The 25,571-nt window shown below is 44.4% G+C and overlaps 1 protein-coding gene and 2 pseudogenes across 3 annotated transcripts in view; 2 read left to right on the top strand and 1 right to left on the bottom strand.

Moving 5' to 3' along the window:
* Positions 1–25,571, top strand: part of LOC148037459 (uncharacterized) — a 77,481-nt gene that overhangs the window by 32,218 nt on the left and 19,692 nt on the right. For all 3 annotated transcript variants that reach the window (XM_087676413.1, XM_087676412.1, XM_087676411.1), the window contains exon 2: positions 3,084–3,211. In XM_087676413.1, the coding sequence (XP_087532539.1) occupies positions 3,084–3,211 (128 nt within the window). The remainder of the gene's footprint in view (positions 1–3,083; positions 3,212–25,571) is intronic.
* LOC148037460 (uncharacterized) lies at positions 62–3,076 on the top strand (annotated as a pseudogene).
* On the bottom strand, positions 1,179–2,074 carry LOC148037461 (25S ribosomal RNA; annotated as a pseudogene; the record flags this gene model as incomplete).

Genomic DNA, 25,571 nt, shown 5'->3' with positions numbered 1-25,571 from the left:
TGTGACTAGAGTCTTGGATTTACATTTCGTCTCAATCTCTTATCATGTTCATGACTCATTATTGAAAACTAAAGCAAAGACATTTGTGGTTTGTAAATTGTATTAGTATTTGATAGATAATGCCTTGTGACACTCTATCTCATGGATAGCAACTCTCATCTTGAAACAAGTAATATTTATTAGCTTAACCCTTAAATTTCTATGCATTTTTTAATGACCGTACAAAACAATGGATTTTATTTGACATTTTTTTGTATACGTTCGGTATCATACTAAGTCCATAGACTGGATGGATTGGACAGATCGTACGTGAGTACCTTGGATGTTGCAAATTATAGTTAGGCTATTGGCTGTCTTATTTCTTTGCAACATATGCCCCAATATTTAGTATGTAGTATCTTAGGTGAGCAGGTATATGCAATACGGCCCGTGGACCATACATCTGGCAAGTTGTTAAGTGGATCTTCAGATATTTGGAAGGTACTCAATCACTTGCATTGTTATTTCCCGGAGGTAGACTTGCATCTATAGGCTTACAATGATTCAGATTGGGTAGGTGATTCACGCACTAGTTAGTCTACTAGTGGTGGATACTGTTTCTTTTTAGGCCGTTCATGCATTTCATGGCCAAGTAAGGAACAACTTACCTCGTCTAGTGAGGCTGAGTATAGGGTGGCCTTCATGACAATAGTGGAATGTGTATGGGTGTGTAGAATGCTAGCTAATCTACATATATCATTGGAGGGTCCTTTATCCATTCTTTTTGACATTTAGAGTGCTATTGTAGTAGCACAAAATCGTGTGCTTCATGCTCACATGAAACACATTGAGGTGCATTATCATTATGTTAGAGAGAGATGCTAGGCAAGAGAGATTAGCTTGATGTATGTATCCATATAGGAAAATATCGTAGACATTTTCATCAAAGCGTTACCATGTAAGAAGTTTGAGCCTTTTTGAAAGTCATTGAACTTATTATCCTTTGGTAATTAATCTCCCTTGTACTTCATCACATTGGCATTGCAAAGGGTGTTAGAATTTGACACTCATAGACACTCATACACTCATAGTGAACAAGAGAGGAGAGCTACTAGATCACATCCAGTATGTGAGAATGATAATGAAAGTACAATCCGTAAGGTACTAAAGTACCATATCCACTATTAAGTGTTTACATGGAAAGAAACCCTTCTTCAGCTAGAAGGTAAAAAGTGCCAATGGATAAGGGAGCATTCACACTAGAGCTATGGATAAACACGATAAGTGTAACATGATCCAGATTGTTGCACTTGTGTTGGTAGCCAAAATGCCGGGGAGGTAGAGAGCACTGTGTCTAGCATGGAATTTGACTTAGAGATGTTAAGTCATAATCCTATACATGGTAGCTTTGTGCCAGTGGCTTTTCAACTAAGTGCAATGACCAATTATGTGAATCAATGGTTTCTCTTATATCAAGTTGAATTACTATTGTGACACTGCTCATCAGTAGGGTAAAACTAACTTGTCTCATGACAGCCTAAACCCAGCTCATGTTCCCTATTGGTGGTGGCTGAACAATCCAACACTTGAATTTTGCTTCATAATGATAGGAAGAGCCAACATCGAAGGATCAAAAAGCAATGTCGCTATGAATGCTTGGCTGTCACAAGCTAGTTATTCCTATGGTAACTTTTTTGACACCTCCAGCTTTAAATTCCAAAACACTAAAGAATTGATAGGCCATGCTTTCATAGTTCGTACTCGTACTAAAAATCAAAATCAAATGAGCTTTTACCCTTTTGTTCCACACGAGATTTTTGTTATCATTGAGCTCATTTTAGGACGCCTTCGTTATCTTTTAATAGATGTGCAGCCCCATCAAAACTCCCCACTTGACAATGTCTTCCGCGTACATCGGCACGCTAGTGTGCCTTAAGACCAGAAGCAGGGGCTGAGCCCCGCCTCCACCTCACTGAGTAAGGGAAATAATGTTAAAAGTAGTGGTATTTCACTTGCGTCAAAGGCCCCCACTTATTCTACACCTCTCAAGTCATTTCTTAAAGTTGGTCTATTGCCCTTTGCCTTAGCCTGATTTAGATAGGTGATACCACACTGATCTATGTTTTCAGTAGTTGATTGTTAGAGAGATTGCTTGCTGTATTTTGGGATGTGTTCAAGGTATGATATACTCTCGAAGCTGTCATTTGTGTCCCTGACTCCTCTTTTAGCTCACCTCATTTGTGCTCCACTTGAGACACAGAGGTTTGAGGTCCATTGTATCGTACCGACATAGTTTGATTCATTCATTCAGTCACTTTTCATTCTAAGTTTTGTTCTTCTGGAGTTCTATTGCTTTCATTGATTTTTGTTGTACATGCTATGTATCCCATGTCCACATGTCCTCCTTGGGCTTCCAAATCTTGTCAATGTTGTACCCAAGCTGTTGTGCGCCTCCCTTTGGAATACAAATGGGATCATGTGGGTAGTATACCAAAGTAGGAGTAGAAATATGTGAGCTGTGAGGCATGCTTATTTGTTGACTGTCTCTTAGTTCTCTCCACTCTAAGATAGTTGTGTATTAATTTAGAGTGATATCCGAATATGTCTTTTCCATGTCAAGTAGCTAAGGTGTGGACAACTTTGTGTTTCAAGAGGTTGTTGCCAATGTCTCTGAGCCTCCATGGAGATTGGTGGTGTTAGTGCCGAAGAAGTTAGCTCTTTTGGAGATTCATTTCGGACACTATCAAGATCGACCATATTATATACTTTGGCAACATTGGATATGATATCTTTCCTTTTGGGGTTCTTGCTTGTCTTGAATGTCAAGCTTTCAAGTCAAGACTTAGGTACCAAGTACATGTGACTGCTTGTTTAGTGTCTGATTTTGTGTATGTGTGGTTGACAAACACATCCGTGCAGTGAATATATTCATAGTTGCATGTGCTTAGTGAAAGCTATTGGTATGTTTCAGCTAAAAAGGAATTGCAAGATAAAGGTACAATTCACTTTTTCATAATTGATGTATATTAAACTATCTCATGGATTTCTGAATTAGGTTGCTAATTCAAGGAAGTGCATGGGTTAAATCATGCTGTATTTTCCAGGTTTCATGTTGACAAGCTATCCTCTGCACATGTTTACTTGAGATTGCACAAGGGACAAACGATGGACAGCATAAACCCAGAACTTCTGGAGGATTGTGCACAGCTTGTAAAAGCCAATTCGATTCAAGGTAATATGAAGAAATTTTTACTCTGCCCATTTTTTTCTGCAGATTAGCTATTCTAATCTAATCTGATGCTAAGAGACCAGGGATGAGCACAAACATTTCTTGGTTCTGAGACTGTGAAACATCACTGCATGCTGGAGATCGAACATTGATGAATAGATTGATCATTCTTTAACCAAATCAAGTTGCCCTTTCCTTTGATTCCTTGTTTGTGTGATATTTTTTCTTTTTGGTTCTCTAGTAATAATTGATTTCCCTATAATGTTTTCTTTCCACTTTGTTTGATGCCACATATCCATGGCTACATTGTCATGTTCTTCTTTCAAACAAGTTCTCATATGCCCCCTCCTTAATAATTTAATTGTTTTTCCATTTCCATTCTCTCCTGTGGCCTGCCCTACTTCTGATAACTTTGGAAAAATTCCAGGCTGTTTTATGTTTGGGAATTCATATACACATGGCTGAATGCAGCTGTTTATTTATAGGTGTCATTGCATCACTATATAAACCAGTGTGTCTGATTCAGTTTAGCATGGAATTCTACAGCTCTTTTAAGTTTTTGCAGAACACTTCATTGGTATCCGTATACCTTCTGCACATGAGAGAGGTTGGAATATTGCAATCCATGGCAATGTTAATGAATGGGCTACTTTCCTGCAGTATGTTTGGGGAGAGTGGAACTTGAGTCACACTTTGTGTTTCTCATGGAGTGAAAACTCAATATTCTAGCTGTGCTCCATGGTTAGACATAGGAAAATACTCGCTTCACTATAATGCCATGTGTGAGGATGCATTAGGATTTGCAGAGAAAACATAGAGTCTATGAACAGGACCAACACACACTGAACTCAGCCAAGAACACAAATGAAGAAGAAGATGATGGATGAATGTCATGTGTTGAATGGATAATAAGTGATAAAGAGATACAATTATAGGGTCAAGGAGCAGAGGCTGTCCAACAGTCACTCTTGCTCATGGGAGCAGGTTGAGGGAGAGTGTGAGACAATGTCATCCTTTGTGAGTGGATCCCGAATGCAAGCAAATTGATGTGGATGAAGGAATCCGATGTAGACCACTTTGGCAGCATTATAGGCAGAGAGGACTGTGTCTGGAGAGGACAGATGATGTCCTTTGGTGGCAATAGCAGCAGCTGGACTCCAAAATGCAGCAGCTGAAGGAGAAGGTTGCAGATGAAAACACAGGATGCTGGGTGGTAGGAGAAGCAAGCAACAGCACCAGAAGATGAAGGGGAGGCTGGACAGCAGCCTGCAGGAATGAGGAGGTGAAAACACAGCACAGCCATTGGAGGTGCGTGGATTGCAGGGGGCCATCACTGGCAGCAGGGCAGCAGCAGTCAGCAGATAGGCAGCAGCTGGAGGAGCAGGGTGGCAGCAGCCAGGATGTGGGCAGCGGCTGGAATGATGAGGAGAAGAGCTGGCATTGTAGAGTGGGACAAAGGGATAAAAGTGACAATGTAATTGAGTCCCCTTTTATAGAATATTCCGAGCCATTTGTTCTACCAAAAATTCTGAAGTGTCATTTTAATTGAATAAATGCTTTTTGGGACTGTTTTAAGAGCCAAAAAATGAGAGAAAAATATTATAAGTTGAACAGCAATTTTGGCAGCTTAACACCCCCTCTCAAGCCCAAAAAGGGTGATTGAAGAGAGCGAATAGAGGGCTCTAGTCCACCCAAAAGGTTCTACTTGAAGACATTGACGCATCGTGCCAATTGTGTCAGTAAGGTTGCCCAAGGACCTACGGAGTTCATAGAGGTGATGGATGTAAATAAATGGTAGGGTTTGTGGGTGTATGTGTGTGTATAAAGAAATACCCTAACACAGAAACATAAATAAAAAGCGTACGACAAAGCATAAACTCAATAGAACACATCTAGGTTTAAGGTAACTCGGAGACAATTAACATAGTGAAGATCATAAATGAATGAGTTTGTATAATACAATGCTCATGCAACAAATACACTATGCAGTGAAGGAAATTCTCGTGGCTTTGGGACCGAAGCAGAGGTAATGAGTTGGAGAGTGTGTCATACTTTTGATGGATCCTGAAACGTAGCAAGGCAACCTCCAAGATGTTTGAGAGCAGCAAACACAGCAAGGGTGATGTTGGATTAGTTGTCAGACGTGCATAGGAGAGAGAAAACTACAAAACACAGCATGAGGAAGGTGACGACAGCTTGGGCAGCTACTAAAATGCAACTTTTTGGATTACGTGGATAGTAGGGCGGCAACTGCCGATGCAAATGCGTTAGTTGAAGGTGGTCACATGGTTGTTCAGACATCAAATACATTCGGACATGAAACACAGGTAGTTGATGGTGTGGAGTACATGGTGGAGGTTGGAAACAAGTGCTAGATGGATGTAGACAATGTTGGGTAATCTCGACTGAGATGTCCTCCGTGAATGGGGTGTGGATAGCGAAGATAGAACACTTGAAACTTACAAAAACGAGATTGCCAGAATGGGAGAACAAGTTGTTCATTTATAGAAAGTTTTTTTTGTTTTTTTTAAAAGGGCTTTGTTTTGTTTTTCAAAAGATTTATTATGAGGTGAGGGTTTTAAAGAAGTTTTCGATTGATTGAGTTACAGAGACCCAAGGGGAGATAGAGATGGCTAGCCCTAAGACCTCCACAAAACAAACAAACTTATCGCAATTAGCATTACTAGTGTTAACTGATTTATCAGTAGCCATTGCAATCGGATTACCATACCACGATGCCAGCTCATTAAAAACATCTCTTCTAATCAATGTCTCATGTGTAGACGGTACATAGCACTTGTAAGGTTTTTGGTCTTGTGCATAACCAAGGAACACACTCTTGACAACTTTAGGGTCACCGATGAAATAATCTTAGGAAGCGGTATAGAGTTCGGTGTGGAAGACTGCACAATATCCCTCTCTTAAAAAACTACATCTCTCCTAATGATCACCTTGTTCGTCTGAGGATCAAATAAATGATAGGCTTTTTACTTGAAGGACTGTCTTACAAAAATCAAGAGATCAGCTTAGCGAGTGAGCTTTCCTATTTTATCATTAGGTGTGTAATGACAGGCCAAGAGCCAAAAAAGGCCTCATATGAAGTTCTTTGAGGGAAAGCTACTGTTGGGCACCGGTTGAGGATGTACACCAAAGTGTTAACAACCTTAACCCATAGGTGCTCAGGGAGCTCTATTGCAAATAACATAGACTCATGACTCCAACCTTTATTACATGGTTGAGGGTGATAGGTGTGTCTTGGTCAACCTGTATGTTGATGACCTTATGATCATAGGGAGTGATTCACACGAGGTTGATGAGACGCCGGAGATATTGCGACAAGTGTTCAACGCAATGGATCTTGGGATTCTTCACTTCTTCCTTGGTTTGGAGATTTATCAAATGGCCTAGGGCAGCTTTATATCCCAGTATAGGTACCTCTCGGAGTTACTTTTAGAGTTTGGCATGGCTGAGTGTTGGCCTATTTCTTATCCCATGGACCTAGAGTCCAAGTTGTTGAGCTCCTGTCAGAGTTTGACGGGGCATTGGAGCTCATACAGTTCATTGTGCATTTCCATGCATTTCTTCTGCTTGATTGTGCATTTCTTGTATGTGCCTATCAATTGGCAGTCAGTGCCACCCTGTTTGTCAGAGGATCTTCCCCAGATGGCTGTGATTTTGTCCAGGCAGCCACACAGAATATTTTCCTATCTTTTAATGCAGCTGACAGCATTCATTGCAGTACATGCAGTCAGCCAGGGCAGATCAGGGCAACCTGATGCAGTTGGCCAGTTTGGCAGATTTACAGCTATTTATAGCTGTTGGGCTAGCTGGGCAGATCATTCTCTTTTGCAGGTTGTGGTTCACACTCCGTCTCCAGCATGCTTCTCTGTCTCTAGTGTTGTCATCATCATTCTCAGCCTGATTTGGTGCCCTCACTGATGCCTCAGGCTGCTTGTAGGGACTGATCAGTCCGCTCTTTTGTGTTCAGCATTCATCTTCAGTTAGTGCAGATTTCTTTCTTTCATCTCTTGCTGTGTGTGTGTGTGTGTGTTCGTGGTTCTTTTCCATTGTGCACTATCACACATAAGAGTGTGTATGAAACATTGAGACACAGAACTCAGAAAGATAGAAAGTGAATCATCTACAATGCTGCTGATACAATGGAGGAGTCTCAAGTTTCCGTGTCTCTAGGATCAGAATTGAGGCGAGCAAAGTCGATTTGATAATGTTGATCAAAGCTTGGAGATGACTGCACCATCTAGCCGATGAGGTGGTGGCACCTGTGAATGAGGATGCTCTATGGAGGGAGTGATACCCAGTCCTCTAGGCAAGGGGGATGTTAGAGAAGGCATCGGATGATGATAGTAGTGGAGGGAATAGAACACAATCCTCAAGAACTGTAGGCGATAACAAAGATGATGTAATCTTATTGAAGGATGACTTCTATCAAAATGACCGCTGGGCAGCTAACTTGGAGGAGAAAACACAAATTTGGCAGCAAATGCAAGCCTCCAAATAGTAAACATAGAGTGCTAGATGGAAGGCAATTATTGAAAAAGGAGGAGGTAAGCTGGGCAGCTTGTAAAGCTAGGAAGAAACGAGAGCTCCAAGCTCGTCACGTCGCGTTGCTGCCCCGCTCCGACTGCTCCCTCGCGCCAGCCCTTGCCTTTTCCTCATGCTCGCCCCTGTTCGCACTTGCCCATCGCTATCGCGCCCCCCTTCCCCGCCGGTCGACCTGTGGCACGCTGTCCCCCCCCTGTGGCGCATCTGCCTTGCCTAGCTTCCCTCCACGTGGGGCGCTCCCCCCCCCCCTGTCTACCCCCCTTGCGTTGCCATCCCCTGTGCTGCCCCCGCCATACCCACTCCCGCCCTTGCTGTCCCCCCTCGTTGGCTCTGCCTCCTCCGCCCTGCTGTTCTCTGCTCCGTCTGGCAGACCTACCACACCCGTGTGGTGCTCGTCGTAAGCCAGCCATCCGTGGCGTCCAACACCTCCCCCACCGTCAAAAACAACATTTCCCCCTCCTCGCTATATACCCCCCCCCCCCCCCCCCCCCCCCCCCCCCCCCCAACACACACACACACACCACGCCCCGCACAACAACGTGACTGGTAGGTTTTTAGAAGGGACGCGCAATGGAAACCTCTGGTTAGACGCTGACGCATTCAGTGAGTGCCCCCCAATCAAACACCTTGCACGTCGTCCTCTTTGAGAAACAGCTCTTAGCCGTCCGTGCCACAGAGCTGGAGCTAAAGGAAACAATGATCTTTGGTTAGGTAGTTGGACATTTCCCATCCGAGGCTCAGCTTCGAGACTAGCTTCACTCCACGCTGCGCATCGGCACAACGCAGATGGTAGAGGTGGTTCTTATGGGCCAAGGGATCTTCATGGTATGGCTCACCTCGGCAGACGAAGCCCGTGATTTATTGGCCAGTTCACCCTATGCATCCACGAAGGGGGTCATTTACATGGTTCCTTGGTACAGTGGCTTCACAGTGGAGGCGTTTGCACTCCACAACAGGTTTCTTTGGCACTCGGTTGCCCTTCTCTTTCCTGGCTTGGCGATAGAGTATCATCAGTTGGTGGAAGACTTTGGACGGCTTTTCGGCACTGTCCTTCCTGCCTCTTTTGCGGACGCAATGACAGTCACAAGAGTCCCAAAGGTACGGGTGGCAGTGAAAGAGGTCAAGAATATCCCACAGTTCCTAGAGATTAAGGCAGATAGACATCCCTTTAGGCAGCACGTCATTGTGACTGGGCAGCTAGGGCAGCGCCTGTGTTGCCATGACTTTGGGCACCAGGCAACAGAATGCACATGCTTCGGTGCTAGGGCGGCTTCGCCGACAGGCCCACAAGTGTGCATTTCATTGACGAGCCCAAAGACTTATTTCATTCCTATATATCATAATTGCTCAATTAAACTTAGCATATAATACTAGCCATATCTATGATACCCACGAGGAAAAGTAGATGCTCGGTGGGATGTGAAACAAAAGAGAGGTGACCCTCCCTCACATCGACGATCCCTAAGGGGTACACAATCCGGCTTGGGGAGAAAATTTGCACACCCCCAAGTCTTGGAGCCCATATAGGGAGTTCATTTTATCCCTTCCCTTACACATTATAATGATGAGGAGTACTAGAGATTTTTTCGTAGTGGGCCATGGTCTTACTTGAGAGTTGCGGAGCGCGGAGTGTTCCCACTACCCTTGGAGGTGAGAATCTTCATGGTACGCAAGTCTAGGAGTGGCAAGGTCCATCTACTAGCACCATCGGATGGACCAAACTATGCTTTCTTTTGTTAGACCTCTCACACAGGAGGCTGGACGAGGACTCAGGTAGACGAGGAGGTGAAAAGCTAGGTGGCAGACCACATTTCCTAGTGGATGGGAGAAGGTGGACTGGCATTTTTCTCCCAGTAGTAGTCGGGTTGCATGATGGACATCAACTGGTGGGTAGGGGCCGAGGTTCCTCATCTGAGCATTATCTTTCAAGCCCCTCCGCAGTGGAGAGTGTCGGTAGATGTGATAGAGTGGCCCTTGGCATAGGCGGCCTGTTTCTACCAGTGTACGGAGTCTCGCCTCTCAGCCTGGTTGATAGATGCCCCGGTGGTATCACCGGGCACATCCATCACCCCCATGGTTCGCTCGAGGGCTACCATGGGGAAATGGAGTTCACCATCTAGGTCGGTAGTGAAGCATATCCGCATGTGTCATGAGGATATGTATTTTTGAAACCTCACTTAACATGTGAACTAATTCTTAATTACATGATTAAGTAAATGTTGCACATGTGAGGTGCAACTGGGGTTAAAGTAAATTTACGAGCTCGGGACCCGAAGAAATCATGGGATGTCAAAGACAAAAGTTCCTATAAGTTATGTTGCACAGGTACTTGGTGGTATCTGGTGCCAATTGTTGGCCTAGGTCATCCATTTGACCATAAGTGTTAGTTGGTGATACTAGAGAAGTGGCGTTTAATGGTATCTAACGCCAATTTGATTGTCAAAGATGGCGTAGAGACACTTGGGAATGGAAGTTGCCTAGCCAATTTAATTATAGGCTAGTCAGATTATTTTTCAGGGCACCAAAATAATTATTAGATTAATTTTCAGTATTTAAAGATTGAAAATTAATATTTAATTATGAAAAATGTTGGAAAAACCCTTTGGGAAGGCTGCCTCTTGTTAAAAATGCCCATGCAAGACTGAAAAACGTCTTTAGAGGCTGAAGAGAAGCATTTCTATAAATTCAGCCTGCAAGGGAGAGGGGAGAGAGGCTACTGGTCTAATTTGCAACCATTGGAGGACCTTCTGAGGTTGCCAAGGGCAAGAGAAGACCAATCGACAACAAGAGACAACATCTATAGGTTGTTGAGACAAGGCAGCGGTTGTAAATGATTGATTTTCTTTAGCTCTTTGCATCTACAAGCTGTTGTGGTAGGGCAGTAGCTTCATTTGACTGATTTTCAGTCATTCTTCGTAACAAAACTCTGAATTTTCTCTCTCTACAGTTTTTTCACAACCTTTCTCTGAAGATCTCAGCATTTGGACCCTTGGAGGCTGAGAAATTGCATTATGCACATGCAAGCATGGGACAACAAGGATACTTTGGCGGCGGTACCATTTTTCATGCTATGGTTGGACAAGCACCGCATACGGGAATGTATGGCACAAATCCCTATGGTATGTAGTAGCCAATGCATGGCTCACAACAACCAATGTATTCGGGTAATGCAAGAGGAATGCTTAACCCCATGTATGGCATCATAAGTATGATGCTTGGGGCACAAAGCGGGCCATATGGATATGTATCGGCACCCCCAGGGATAGTTGGAGCACAAGGATTTGGTGTTGGTCATGTAGGTGCTTCATATAGTGTTGGTTTTCATGCAAATACAGCCAATGCACCCTTTTTGTTGCAGCCCATTTATGATAACTTGACTCCCATAGGTTCGTCGAAGGACTATGATGAAGGTGGCAAAAGTGTGAAGTTTGAGCCTTTTAGTGGTGCACAAGATAGGCTGAAAGCACTTGTTTTTATTCAGCAGTTTGATGCAGCCTATTCTGGAGGCAACTTCACAGAGGCATCTAAGATACGCAAGGCAGCCACATTTTAGACAAGAAATGCATTGTAATGGTGGTCTACACTCCTTATTCAAGGGAAGTCACCTACCACTTGGGTCTAGTTCAAGCATATTTTTGCTTCAAATTGGTTGACAAGTACCTTTGAAGTAGACATTATGACAGCTTGGAATTAGTTGAATTCCAAAGACTGCAAGAACTCGGATCAGTATTATAAGAAGTTTTGGGATGCATTGTTGCCAGTTACTTCTTATCGCAAAGTACCCCTCCATGAGCAGGTGGAGAAGTATATTTGTGGTTTGCCAAAGGAATCAAGGAGTTTTGCATTAAGTCCATTGTTTCCAACATATCTCAGCTTATAGAAAATGCTACTACAGCCGACACATTGCTGTGTGGAAAGATGCAGGATTCCACGATGATGATGCCAAGTCACATGTCAAAGAGGCAAAGGCTGAGAAAAAGGGTAAATCTGAAAATAAAGCTGAAAATCAGGGCAGATCTGAAAAATAGGGCTGGAGAGAGGAATGCATCGTAGAGAAAGAGTAGGAAAAGTGATGCACTGTCACGTAATCCTCAGTTGTCGGCTGTCAATATAGTTTATCACATTGAGCATGTTATGGCCCATTCCTACTTGGATGACGAGGAAGAACTACACATCGCTAGCAGGATGTGCTCTGGTGACTTCCTGACCGATGTCTTGACCTACATGACACACATAGGCATTAGGCCTCATAACATGGACCGTCACGCCCACTTAGAGTATAACCCATAGTTCTATGCTTGGCTCATGAAGAAATAAGGCACAACAAGCAGGTGCTTAATGCCCTTAACCCTTCATCCTCCAATCCTAGGAAGGATGTTCATCATTTCTGGGGGGAAGGGGGTAAGGTGAAAAAGAAAACATGACTTGAACTTGAGAATTTCAAACTGAACTTCAAAAGCAGAAAAAGACGAATAAAGTGAACTTGTATTTGAGGAATTTTTTTATAGAATTTGTGCTTGGAATGTGTGGATCGTGTGAGGTATAAAATATTTCCATTTCATATTGGAATATCACACCATTCCATAGTGTTTGCTCGTAATCTTTTTCTTTTTATGCAAAGGATATCCTCAAATGAGCTAATTGTAAGCTGTTGTGCCATAACAGGAACTTGAGATGGTAGGATAACTTCTGTTCTTAAAGAAAGAGCACAATAGGTACCGATTGGTCACTGAGACATAAGTCTATAACTAGCTAAAATAGCGGAGCGTCAGCAATTTGAATGAGCTAGTGAACAAGGTGTTGGACTAAGAGGGGCACAACAGAGAGAGATAGAGGTCGAGCAGGAGTGAGCGTAAGAGTGTGACAGCTGGAGAGAGTGTGAGCAGAGTGAAAGTACGAGTTGATTAGAGTGTACCAACAATGTGTTGGTACACAAAGAATAAAATGCATTTATACTTGGGGCATGTAAAGGATGCGTTCACATGTACATTGTGCATGTACTATACATGGAGGTTACCGGGCCTTTATCCCAACAACCTCTCACTTAAAGGTCCGATATGAACCTCTAGCTAACCAACTTCCACTAGTCTAATGCAATGCTCGTGCTGAGCTTTGCTTAGACTTTTAGTGAGAACATTTGCAGGGTTATCTTGTGTTTTAATCTTGGTCAATGTGATTTGACCATCTTCCAGAATTTGTCTGATGAAGTGATATCGCATATCTATATGCTTTGTGCGTGAATGATACATGGCATTCTTAGCCAGATACACAGCACTCTGGCTATCACATCCCAAAACTACAGTACCCATAGACATGCCGAGATCATCTGCAAGTCTGCTCAACCATATAGCTTCCTTAGAAGCTTCAGTAGTTGATGTGTATTCAGCTTCAGTGGTACTCAATGCAACAATGTTGTGCAACTTGGAACACCAAGAAACAACCCCACTAGCAACTGTAAAGACATACCCACTGGTGGACCTACGAGTGTCCAAGTCACTTGCCATGTCTGCATCACAATAATCCTTCAAACTAAGTGCACCTTGCCCATAGCAAATACTTTTTCTTTGTGTACCCTTAAGGTATCGAAGAATACACTTGACAGCCTCCCAATGTGCTTTGCCAGGATTTGACATAAACCTGCTAACAACTCCCACTGCATGAGAATGTCTAGACGAGTAGCAACCATAGCATACATAAGAGAGCCACAAGCTGATGCATAAGGAACTCCCTTCATAGCATTTGCTTCCGCGTCATCTTTTGGGCTGTTGGCGTTGCTAAGCTTGAGATAAGGAGGTACGGGTATCCCAAAAGGCTTAGCTTCAGCCATGTTAAATCTGTCCAGTACCTTTCCAATGTACTTTTTTTGAGATAAAAACAGTAATTTCTGCATTCTATCTCTACGAATCCTCATGCCCAAAATATGCTATGCATTTCCCAAATCTTTCATGGAGAATTAATAGTGGTATGGTGACCGTCAAGCAAGGGGGCTTGCCTAAAAGGATAGAAGTTGTACTTAGTCTTGGACTAGTGGAGAAGGCATTAGGGTTGACAAACACATTGGGAAAGAGATGGAAGAAGGATATTTACGGCATGCTGAAGATCCTGAAGACAAAGGTGCACACCAATGATAGGATTATTCTAGCAAACATCCATGAACCCATTGTCCATTTAGAAGCAAAGATAGTGCATGCCCTTTTCTCTAGTCACCGATGCAACACCCTCATGGCTTGGATCCCAGTCTTGATGCTTGAAAGCATCGTAGCAGGGGCCCTAGATGAAGTGAATCTGAATGCCTACATTTGCAAAACAAGTGAATTGTCAGCCAAGGCATTGTCATTGAGCCAAAAACTTGCAAGAGGTAAGTCATTGGCCACCATGATTGAATCGGATAAGAAAATGCCTGCATTGAAAGCATCCATGATAGTGTTTAGAGGAGTGCTGATGGCCATCATCCAAGAAGCCGTGGGAGAGATGAAAAGGGAAGTAGGGGAGACTCTGGAGAGATCTATTCAAGAGTAGTACCTCTCCTTGGTCACAAAAAGCCCGTCAATGTCTCCAAAAGTGAGAAATGTAAGAGACGAAGAAGCTAGCAAGCTACGAAAAGAAAAAGCAGAGCAAACGGCAAGGAAGAAAGGAGCTTTTACCCCAAGTAGAGCGACATAAGAAGGGTTCCAATGAAAGGACCATTAGTGAGCAAGGTGGGGAGGGTTTGGTTCCATCGAACCAGGGGGAGTAAGGAAAAATTGTGCTAAAAATCCTGTGCAAGAAGAAGGAAACTACAATAGGAGAGGACAAAGCCCTATTAGCCATGCAAAGGAAATCAAGGAAGCTAGAGGAGGAACGGAAGAAGAAGTAGGAAGAAGAGGAGGAATGCATGCAAATGGCTGAAGAAGAGTCTAGAAGGACAAAGGAAGAACGAAGGAAGAATCGACAAGAGGAGGAGGAAAGATTAAGGAGAGAAGAGGTTGAGCATATAGCTCTCTCCATTAGGTTGTTAGGCGAGTAACCCTCCCGAGCAAATGAGTTGGCTAGGAGGAGCTTAGAAGATTGCCTAGAATGAGCTCTGCAGCGGTAGAAGAAGCTTGAGGACCTGTAGTGGAAGGCAAAGTGAAGGCCTCGTTAGACCTGCCCCTACCCATCTGTTGGGAATAAAGACCCTCGTGCCTTTTAAATGTGCACCCTTAGCACTTGTACTTTCATATATATATATCTATCTAAAAACCTAAAGTAGTACACTCATCATTGTATCCAAAAATCGTGTTCACTCTCCTGACTACTCTGCATTCTATCTCTCTCACTTCTCTGCTGCTAGTAAGCACCACGTGTCTCGATCTTCGTGCCATCTGAGCTCGAAAAATTGGTATTAGAGCTTTGGCTAAGGTGTTTGTGCTCCTCGGAGTCCGTGCGAGACATCTCTAGTGTTTCACTCGTGTGAAATTATCAGGTCACCACTGATCTTAGGCACGTGTGTGTGCTGCACTGTCAGACAACAATCTAGAAACCTTGACAGGTTGTTTTTAACCAAGCGACAACAAGTGGAAACTAGGCAACAATTTTTTAGGAAAGTGACAGGTCACGACAACAGGCATGAACCAGGCAACCGGTTGGTGGACAGCGACCAGGCGCAAGCGTGGACAGTCGACCGGACGAGATTGCAACTGACGAAACAGCGGGACCGGAGGGCGACTTCACAGGGGACCAGGCGGTGACCTGCACGGTAGGTCAACGGACCCCACCGTCACATTCCTTTCTTAAAAAAAAAAACAAAAAGGGAAAATCAGCTTCTACCCCTCTTACTTGACAGGGTTTCGCGCTCGCAAGCACAAAAGGTCAGATTTGTGCAATCTTGGCCCAAAAATTTGGGGCTTTTCTAGATTGAGTGCTGTTCATGCAAAATTGAGGCATCTGCGTCAGAAATTGTAGACATTGTGCGAATTTGAATTGGGGATTTTCGCCAAAATTATTGAAATTTTGCTCATTTGAGTGAAATTTCTCAACATTGGAACCATAAAATTTAGGGCTTTTACTGTATTTGGTGAAATTCTGTTCAGCTGAGTCAGATTGGCTGACATTGGTGCACATTTGGACCTGAGAAATTTGGGGCTTTTGCAAGACCTTGTGAAATTTTGCTAATTTTGCCCGTTTTATGCTTTCAGGAACATGTATTAATGCAATTTGGATACCCAACTCCTGGAAAAATTTGGGGGTTTTGCTGAAATTGCTCTATTTTGGCAAAATTGGCTTGTCCTATGCATGTCAGAGACAATGCAGATGTATGGTTGATGCTTTGAGTACAAAATTTTGGGCTTCTTTGACCGTGCATGTCAAATTTTATGCCCGTGGATACATGTACAACAGAAATTGCAGCTAAAATTTGGGACTTCTCATGTAATGTGATGTATTTGCCCTTGGAATAGCTGTAATCAGTTGTGAAATGCTGTAGCACATGGTTTGGTGCTTCTGAAAATTTAGTTACAAATCTGAATTTTCTGCTTCTACGTGGTCATTTATTGCTGGTTGGTACTTGCTTGTACCTTGGTCACTTGTGTGACAGTTTAGGCCTGCATTTGCTGAATTTTTTGGTCACATTTGGGCTGAAAATCATGGCTGGCAGCGGTGACAACAGTAATCTCATGCACATAAAGAAGCTTGAAGGAGCACATAACTTAGCAGTCTGGCAAAAACAGTGCTACAATATCTTGTCGCAGAAGAAGCAGGCAAAACCGATTAAGACCAAAGGGGCAAAGCTTGCAGATATGGAACAATAAGATTGGGATGAGTTAAATGAGCTTGCACGCTCAACCATCGAGCTATCGATTTTTTATGCCTTGCTATTTAACATTGAAGGTTTGGATTCTACATATGCTATTTGGACTCAATTGTAAGAACTGTTTACATAGAAGAGTGCCACAAGCTAAGTGTATTGACTGAAAAAGCTTATGGATTTGGGTATGAAAGAGGGTACAACAGTGTCTACTCACTTGAGTGAGTTTAACTCCATTTTCAGCCAGCTGGCCTTGAAGTTCTTGATTGATGAAGAATTTAAGGCTACATTCTTGCTTTGCACTCTACCAGAGAGTTGGGATACATTCAGGATTGCTATGAGCAATTCTAATGTGATCCTTCTATATGCTGATGTAGAGAGTGCTCTACTCATGGAAGAAATGAATCAACAGAACAATGCATCCAGTAAGTCTTCCAGTGCTTTGCATACTAGAGGCAAATTATAGCAGAAAGGCAAATATGACAGCAAGGGACACAATATATCACGTAGCAAAGATGTTGAATGCCATCACTATGGCAAGAAGGGTCACTTTAAACGTGATTGCTACAAATGAAAGAAAGAGAAAGGAAAGGGCAAAAAGACAAATGATAGCAAGGAAGAGAAGAAAGAGAGTCAACCCAAGAAAAGCAGTGTGAAAATTGAAGAGGTGAATGTAGTCACTCATGATAGTGATAGTGGGAATGACGTACTCTTGGTCTCTTCACACTTTGGTGCACATGCTTTACTTGCAGATACAGATGATAACATGCATACTTGGATTCTCGATTTAGGTGCTTCCTTTCATGTCACCCCTCATTGTGAGTGGTTCTTTGACTATACAGGGGGTCGACATGGTGTTGTCCATCTTGGGGACAACTATGCATGTGACATTGCAGGTATTGGCAATGTGTAGTTGCAGTTTCAACAGGGTTTTGTCTTCACACTTCAGCATGTATGGCATGTACCTCAGCTCAAGAAGAGCTTGATTAGCACAGGGCAGCTAGATGACGATGGATTTTATACCACCTTTGGTGATGGGAAATGGAAGATCTGTAAGGGATCTAGAGTGATTGCCAGAGGTTGTAAAATTAATACCTTGCATCCTCTCCATGTATCTAGTGTTACTGATCATGTTGTTGTCGTGACCGAGTAGCCAAGTGTTTCTCTGTGGCATGGCCCATTGGGACACATGAGTCAAACTGGAATGAAAGTGCTCTCTCATTTGGGTTACTTGCCTAGTCTTCGTTATGCTGATTTTGAGCATTGTGATCATTGCGTTTATGGTAAACATGCACAAATGTCCCATAAAAAGTATTTTTCGCAGAAATCTTCTCCTCTAGAGTTAGTACATTCCAATGTATGTCAGATGCCAGGATTATCTTTAGGGGGAAAGAAATATTTTGTCACCTTGTCGATGATGCTATACGAAAGGTATGGGTTTATCCTATTCGTAGCAAGGATGAAGTGCTTGACAAGTTTAAAAAGTTCTCGGCATTGGTTGAAAATCAGATTGATAAGACACTTAAGTGTCTTCTCTTTGACAATGGTGGGGAATATGTGTCCAAGGCCTTTCAGGCATTTTGTGACAACAAAGGGATAAAGAGGGAGCTCACTGCCCCTCATAATCCACCCCAAAATCGTATTGCAGAGTGTATGAATCGGACCATATAGGATAAGGTCCATATAATGCTGTCTCATGCTACATTACCCCATGATTTTTGGGCAGAGGCTGTTATGACATCCGTAGACTTGATTAATTGGTCACCAAACAAGTCTTTGGGGGGGGTCCCGGAAAAGCCACCTTCATATGCCACTTGAAAGTGTTTGGTTGCGAGGCTTTTGTGCACATTCGTAAAGAAAAGTGCAGCAAACTTAAGCCAAAGTCTTTCAAATACATTTTACTAGGATATGGTGACGAGGGTGAAATGGGGTATAGATTATGGGATCCCGAGAAAAGGAAAGTAGTACGCAACAATGATGTTATCTTTCGGGAGATCGCATGCATAAACAACCCGAAAGGACTGAGGAGGTCTGTAGGGTTTTATTCCGGGAAGAAATACCTTTTGGATAGCAAAATGTGCCCGTTGTACATCAGAAAGTACCTGCTGTAAATGAACGTGTAAATGCAGAAAATAATGCTGGAAATGATCAGCCAGCTATTGCTCATGATAATGAGCCACTACATGTGCACAAGCAGCTAGGACAACAAGCTATTAATGCTGATTTGTAGGTTGAAATGCTAGGACAGCAAGCTGAAAATGCTCAACAGCCAACAAACAATGATCATTGGGTTAGGAGATCATCTAGGGCTACTAGATAACCTGATAGATTCATTCTTGGTGCAAACAATGTGGCTGATTATGTCATGTTGACAGACTGTGGTGAACCGTCTTGCTTCAAGGAAGCAATGAACAGAGAGGACAACAGGAAATGGTATAAAGCCGCCTCCTCCTCCTCCTCCTCCCATTAGCCTTTACTTCTTCCTCTTCCTCCTCTTCTTCATCTTCCTCTTCCTCTTCCTCTTCTTCTTTCTCTTCCTCTTCCACCTGATAGTGCGGATGAAGTTACAAATGTCCATAACATATAATACATAATAAATAAATGTCTGAAAGTAAAAAATTGTAAACATTATCACTGTAGTTTGTCGCTATCAAGACAAGGAATTCGTCCCCTCTCAAAGTAGAATGAGAAGTAAGAGGGAAGCATCCTCTCCCTGTCACTTTGAAGAAGTAGAGGAGGGTGTACCCATAGTTTTCTCCGTATGACGTACGGTACTGTTCATACCATATGATCTGTGCGGTACGTATCTGTACATTTTTAAGGGCCCTTTTGGGCCACATCGCTTGCTTGTCCCACTGTTTGTGTACCCCCGCCTTTACTCTTTGTGTGTTCCGCTTGCTTGCGTGGCACTTTTTGGGTGGGGTGGGAAGCCTTGGATATCTCATTCCACCCCCTTGGCACTTTTTGGGGGTGGTAGGAAGCCTTGGATATCTCATTCCACCTCCTTTTCCAACCATGCACTTCCATTCCCCTGCACCGCCCCCCCCCCCCCCCCCCCCCCCCCCCCCCCCCCAAAAGCCCTCTTTGGATTCCTTCCAGCCACAGCAGCCCTCTCTTTGACCGTTGACCCCTCTTTGATTGTTTGAACTTTGACCCTTCTCTCATCTACAAAAGGTGCTTCTCTCCTCCATGCTTTCACACCAATTCAGCAAGTACTTACCATTCTCATCTTCCTCTCTTGGATCTTGAATGGACTTGTGATTTGTCATTCTAGAATCTCATCTCCCATCCCCTCTTTCCCGCACCCTATCGAAGCATTTGCCATTCTCAAATCTCATCTCCCATCCCCTCTATCCCGCACTCGATCAAAGTGTTTGCCATTCTCATCTCCCATCCCCTCTCTCTCACTCTTACTCTTTCAACTTTACCCCAACCCTCGGGTCTCTCGAGTCTCCCTCCCTTTCAACTTTCAAGTCTTGAGTTTCAAGAGTCGAGACTCAAGCATTTCTCTCTCTCTCTCTCTCGGACCTCTTTATCCGTCATTGGCACCATGACTTGTGAGAAGCACGAGGCCTTCAATTTGCATGCGATCCATGTTGAGAGGGACACAAAGAAGTACAACTTCCACCATTGGATATGCAAGTATTGTGGGAAGCGCTATACAAGTGGTGCAACTCAGCTTCTCCAACATCTTTCCAAGACGGGGAGGCAAGTTGCTCCATGCAAGGAGATTCCTCAAAACATCGCAAAGGAGATTCTTGCCAAGATGAGAGGGGGATCCACAAGAGGAGCAAGAGAAAGTGGCTTATCGGCACTAACTTCTATGCCTACTAACGAGGAAGTATAAAATGTGGGCGTATCTTCAATCGATGTGGGAGAGGTCTCTATCATTGGTAGTGGGGGACTCCGATTCCGCATCCGACTCCGGTAAAAGACAAAGTGGAGGCTCATGCAGTGCCGGAGAGACAATTCTCTCTCTCTTAAGCTCCGGGTTATTTGCGTGGATCGGTTGTCTTTCTTAGAGAAAGGCAACGGCTTGCGGACATTGAAATTGCACGCATGGTGATTGAGTGCAATTTGCATTCAATGTCCTAAAGCAAGAGCAATGGAAGAAAATGGTAAAAGCCATTGCCAATGTGGGTCCATATGAAGGATGGGCTTGTGTTACATACAACGACATGAGGATGAAAAAGATTGATGAAGAGAAGGAGAGGATTGATAGAGCCCTTGATCCTATTCGGGCCCCATGGATAACATATGGTTGCTTCATTCTCACCAACGGATGGAGTGATCGTAAGAAACAGGACATCATCAACATACTCGTCTCATGTCCACTTGGCACTTACTTTTTGCGGGCCGTAGATACCAGCAAGAGGGAGAGAAAAATGATGGGCACATTCATCGACTGCCACATTTAACAAGCTATCATTGAGGTATACATTGTCTTTTAAATTTGTTTCACTTTATTTCATTATGATAATTGATTTATGCATAACTATCTATCTCCCTATTCTAATTTCTCTTTAGTATCTATCTCGATTCTCTCTTTCCCTTCGAGCCGCAAGGCCCTCAACCCCCATCTCTCTTCATTCTTGAATCTTGAAAGTTGAAACTTGAAACTTGAAAGGCTCAACTCTCTCTTTCTCTCTCTAACCTCCAAGTATTTTTAGTATACTTGTAATTTATAAATTGTGGTTGTAGGTGGGCCCCTCAAATGTGGTGCAAGTCGTTATTGACAATGCATCAAATTGTCAGCACATGGGCCATTTTCTTGAGGCCGAGTTTTCCACGATTGTGTAGACTCCATGTGCAAGTCATTGTTTGGACTTGCTCATGGAGGACATTGGGATGCTCAAGTGGGTGAAGAGGGTGGTCCACAAAGCTACATCAATTGTCACATTCTTTACGGTAAAGGTAAAGGTGCTTGCGATATATCGTGAGCATAGCACATTGGAGTTGAAGAAGCTTTCTTCAACTTGCTTTGCTTACATGTGGTTATTGCTCGAGCGCCTTTATGAGGTGTGGGCCGCCTAGACAGTGGTGTCCACTCTATGGGATGAGTGGGATGAAGGAGGCCAAAGCCATGCAACGCTTGTGCCTTAATGAGCAGTTTTGGCAAAAAGTCCATACGGTTGTCATTGTCGTGACTCCCTTTTATAGGGTGTTATGTATGAGTGAATGCGAGGGGTCCACCACGGGCCTTCTCGTTTACTTCTTTAGAGCAGCATTGGTGGATGCACGTGCTTGTATAGTGATCAGAGAGACACAATGTGCACATGTTTTAGAGATAGCACAGAGGAGAAGGGCATGGATGCATAAGCCCATCCATGGTTTTGCCACATTGGTACATCCGGCCTACAAGTCGCCGGCAATCATGGATGATAGAGAGTTCTGTTCGGACCAGCTTGCTTATTTGACTTGTGTGGTCCCTATGGATGACCACAATGCAGTGCTGGAGGAGCTAGGATGCTACACAGATCAGAAAGGGCATGGGCTTTTGCTTCTCCTACTTGTTGGAGGAGAGAGTCACGTGTGAAGCCTTTATTTTGGTGGCAAAACTTTGGATATGCATGGGAGACTCTTTAGCCCTTAGCCATGAGGGTCCTTGCCGAGGATTGCTCTTCGAGTGCATGTAAGAGAAACTAGAGTGCCTATTGTCTCATTCGCACAAAGATTGGCAATTGGCTTAGCACACGATAATTAGAGCAACTAGTCTATTGTTGCACTAACTTACGCATGATGAGGGCTATGATGAGCATGGGTAGTCTGAATTAAGTTAAGTTTAAACACTTAACCAAAACATTTAAAATTTGTTGTTTTAAACTTTCAACTTTGAAGTTTATACTTTACAACTTAGACTTTAGCATCAACAAAGATCAATCTTACGTGCATTGTGTAGGTGAATGCTGATACATTCAAGTTGATGGGCGACACTCTTCCAAGTATACATTAGGAGGTGGAGGAGGAGGAGGAGATGATTTTTGTAGAGCTCTATAGAGAGCTTATAGCAACAGATACATTAGAAGGTGGGCGAGGAGTTCGAGTAGGTGGTAGCAAGGGCATGGTCATTCGATGCTCTCCATCATCAAGGAGGGGTGTTTCGAGTGGCTTACAGACATATATAAGGTGGGGCTCTGGTATCTCACATCCTGTGCCTCAGGATGACATTCCCCCCTTGCCTACATAGCCGCCACCTAGGGAGCCATCATTTGATGATGATGGTAACCTCATCAGTGAGGATGAGTATGAGTGTGTCTCATCATCCGATGCCGAGGAGTCATCTTCAGACTCTCTTGATCAGCACTCAGATGGTTTTAATGATGATGATGATGATGAATTTTTTTTTTGCAAGTAAAATGTGGCTGATTATATTACTAAAAAAAAAAAACTGATTACAACGGATTGCTCATGCTCAACAGACTAGCTGGAGCTAATACAAAATCACAAATACATAATGTATACAAGCCTCTCAAGGCGGTTTGGGGGAGATAGGGGCAAGAAGCCATGGGGGAGGGAGGGGGGTGTATTGCCAATTGGGGATACTTGCCTGCATCACGAAAAACAGGTCCTGGCCACCCCAAGTGCGCATGAAATGACAACAGAGCTCTTGACGAGCCCTAGACTCACTGTGCACCTGATTCCATCAGTTGCGGAGGGAGTGGATGATGGAGGTCCAGAGCTATACTAAGGTCGTATGTACTAAAAGTCTCTCTTCGCCGAAAGCCTCTTGACACGACGCCTTCCAGATATGCCATCCAATAAGTCTCCCTATGATCTCCCATACCTCCGAGTGGTCTGCTGTGGGCTCTAGTACCTGGCGGATGGGTAGAGCCTCCAAATCCACCACTGCGCATGACCCTGCCTCGATAATGAATATCGTGTCCTCTATCTCGGCCTCATATAGAAGATGACGGCCCTGTCTGACTGCCTGCCAACAGAAAGCTCCCCATGAGATATATCCAAGGCTGGGTGTTATACGGCGAAGGATGCGGCATGCTCCTCTTTACACGAGCTGTGCCTCCTCACATGACCAAAGGCAGTGCTGTGGGGTTTCCAGAGGCTGCTGTGTGCAATGCTTACAACCTCCCTCCTTTTGCATCTAGGCAAGCCAACTTTCCACTGCCAAGCTTCCATGTGCCACCAACCATAAGAAATACGACACCCTCCTCGGCCTCCAGCTATCCCATAGGCGGCGCTAGCAGGTTCGTCGGAAAGACTCCATGATGTTGTGCTCTGCCTAGTGCCTGCTACGTGATGGCGCCCAATTCATATCCTCCTGTATCAGTACATGTCTGCCAATCCTGACAGTGTACTCTAGGAACCTGGGTAGCCTCTTGGCAATCGCCTCTGGATTAGGGCCTTACAGAGGCCCTCCCACACACGGAGTAAGCTGTGTAGGAAAGGTGATCTGGGGGGGGGGGGTTGATTTGAGCTGACGTGAAGATCGATCTCAGGGACGGCCTCCACTCACCGCCAAGCCTCGGTCTATAATCCTGAAGGCCCTCCTATAATAAGACCTTCCAGGTCTGCCCGCCTCTAGTGGGAGGCCGCGGACAGCTAGCTTGCCCAAGAGGGCCATACTCTGATATTCTGGGTCGATGATCCCAAGCCCTCCCTCTGACCGATGCCGTATGATGGTCGCCCATACCACCTTGGCCATGGAGTCCCTAGAACCATTTGACCTTGACCAAAGGAAATTCCGCACGAGGCGGCGGAGTTGTACTACGCATGATGAGGAGAAGAACCAATACGCGGTGATGTACCAGACCGTCGCTAGGAGTTTTTGGTTAACCATTAGGGCTTGGCTGGCTAGTGAGAGGCGAGCCGTGCTCCAGTAGGTCAATTTCCTTCGAATAGAATCAAGGATAGGAAGAAACTGCTAGGCAGGAGTGATGTCGAGTCCCACCTGGAACCCTTAGGTACCGGATGGTTTGCCCTCTGCTCACCCATCTAGATCCCAGGTGGACGATCCACTCCGTGCTAGAGTCCGGGTTTGTGAGGAAACCAACCGACTTTTGCCAGTTGATTTTTACTCCCGCTGCAGAACAGAACATGTCAAGAGCCAGCCTCACTCTCTCCAGCATCAACTCATTGTCCTCTATGTAGAGTGCTGTATCATCTGCATACTTTGAGTCTAATAACTCAGTCTTCTTTGTCACTGGAAGTCGGAGGCTACGTAATCCACTCACACGTGACCTGTGGAAGTGAGACATTGCCTCTGCAAAGAGTAGAAACAGGTATGGGGCCATGGGGCAGCCCTGTCGAACCAATCTCTCTAGCCGAAACTCCTCCCCTCGCCTTCCGCCTATGAGAACCCTGCTAGTGGCCGATCTCTAAAGGGTGGAGACCCCGCGAATCCAAACCTGGGGGAATCCCAACCTCACCATGGTGCCCTCTAGGAAATCCCAGTCCACCTTGTCATAAGCTTTCTCGAAGTCCAAGAGTAGTACGATTAGTCTCTACCCACTGTACTGAGCCCACTCTGTCGCCTCAAAGAAGGTAAATACATTGTCTAGGATACTGCCGTCTTGGACAAAGCCTGTCTGTGTATCATGGATGATGTCTGGGAGCACAGGGCGTAGTCGCCTGCCAATCATCTTTGCCAGTGCCTTATAGGCCACTGACAATAAGGTGATCGGTCTCCATTGGGAAAGCTCCAACCGGTCTCTACCTTTGGGGAGAAGACTGATAAGGCTTGCCGAAAGACTCCCTGGCATCTGTCCTGAAGTGAAAATCTCCTGGAAGGCCATCAGTAGGGAGTCCTTCACTACTTTGCAGTAGGTGGTGAAGAAGGCCCTAGATAGGCCATCCTCCCTTCGGCATTTCTGCCCATCCTGTGTATGGAAGGCCTCCTCTAGTTCCTTCTCTGTGAAGGGAGCCAAGAGGGAGCATCCCATCTCCTCTATGATGAGGGAGAGATGTGATCCCAGACTTGTTGTCTACATCTTTGTCCTCTAGCTGAAGCTGTCTCCTGTTGGAAGAGGTGCGTGTAAAAGTAGGTGGCAATCTCCATCACCTCATCTAGGCTAGAACGAG

The sequence above is a fragment of the Lygodium microphyllum genome, chromosome 4 (assembly GCF_053477565.2).
Source record: "Lygodium microphyllum isolate KBCC chromosome 4, Lygodium_microphyllum_v1.1.10, whole genome shotgun sequence".
NCBI classification, from domain to species: Eukaryota; Viridiplantae; Streptophyta; class Polypodiopsida; order Schizaeales; family Lygodiaceae; genus Lygodium; species Lygodium microphyllum.
The sequence above is the reverse complement of the archived record's forward strand: the minus strand, read 5'-3'. Positions and strand labels throughout refer to the sequence as shown.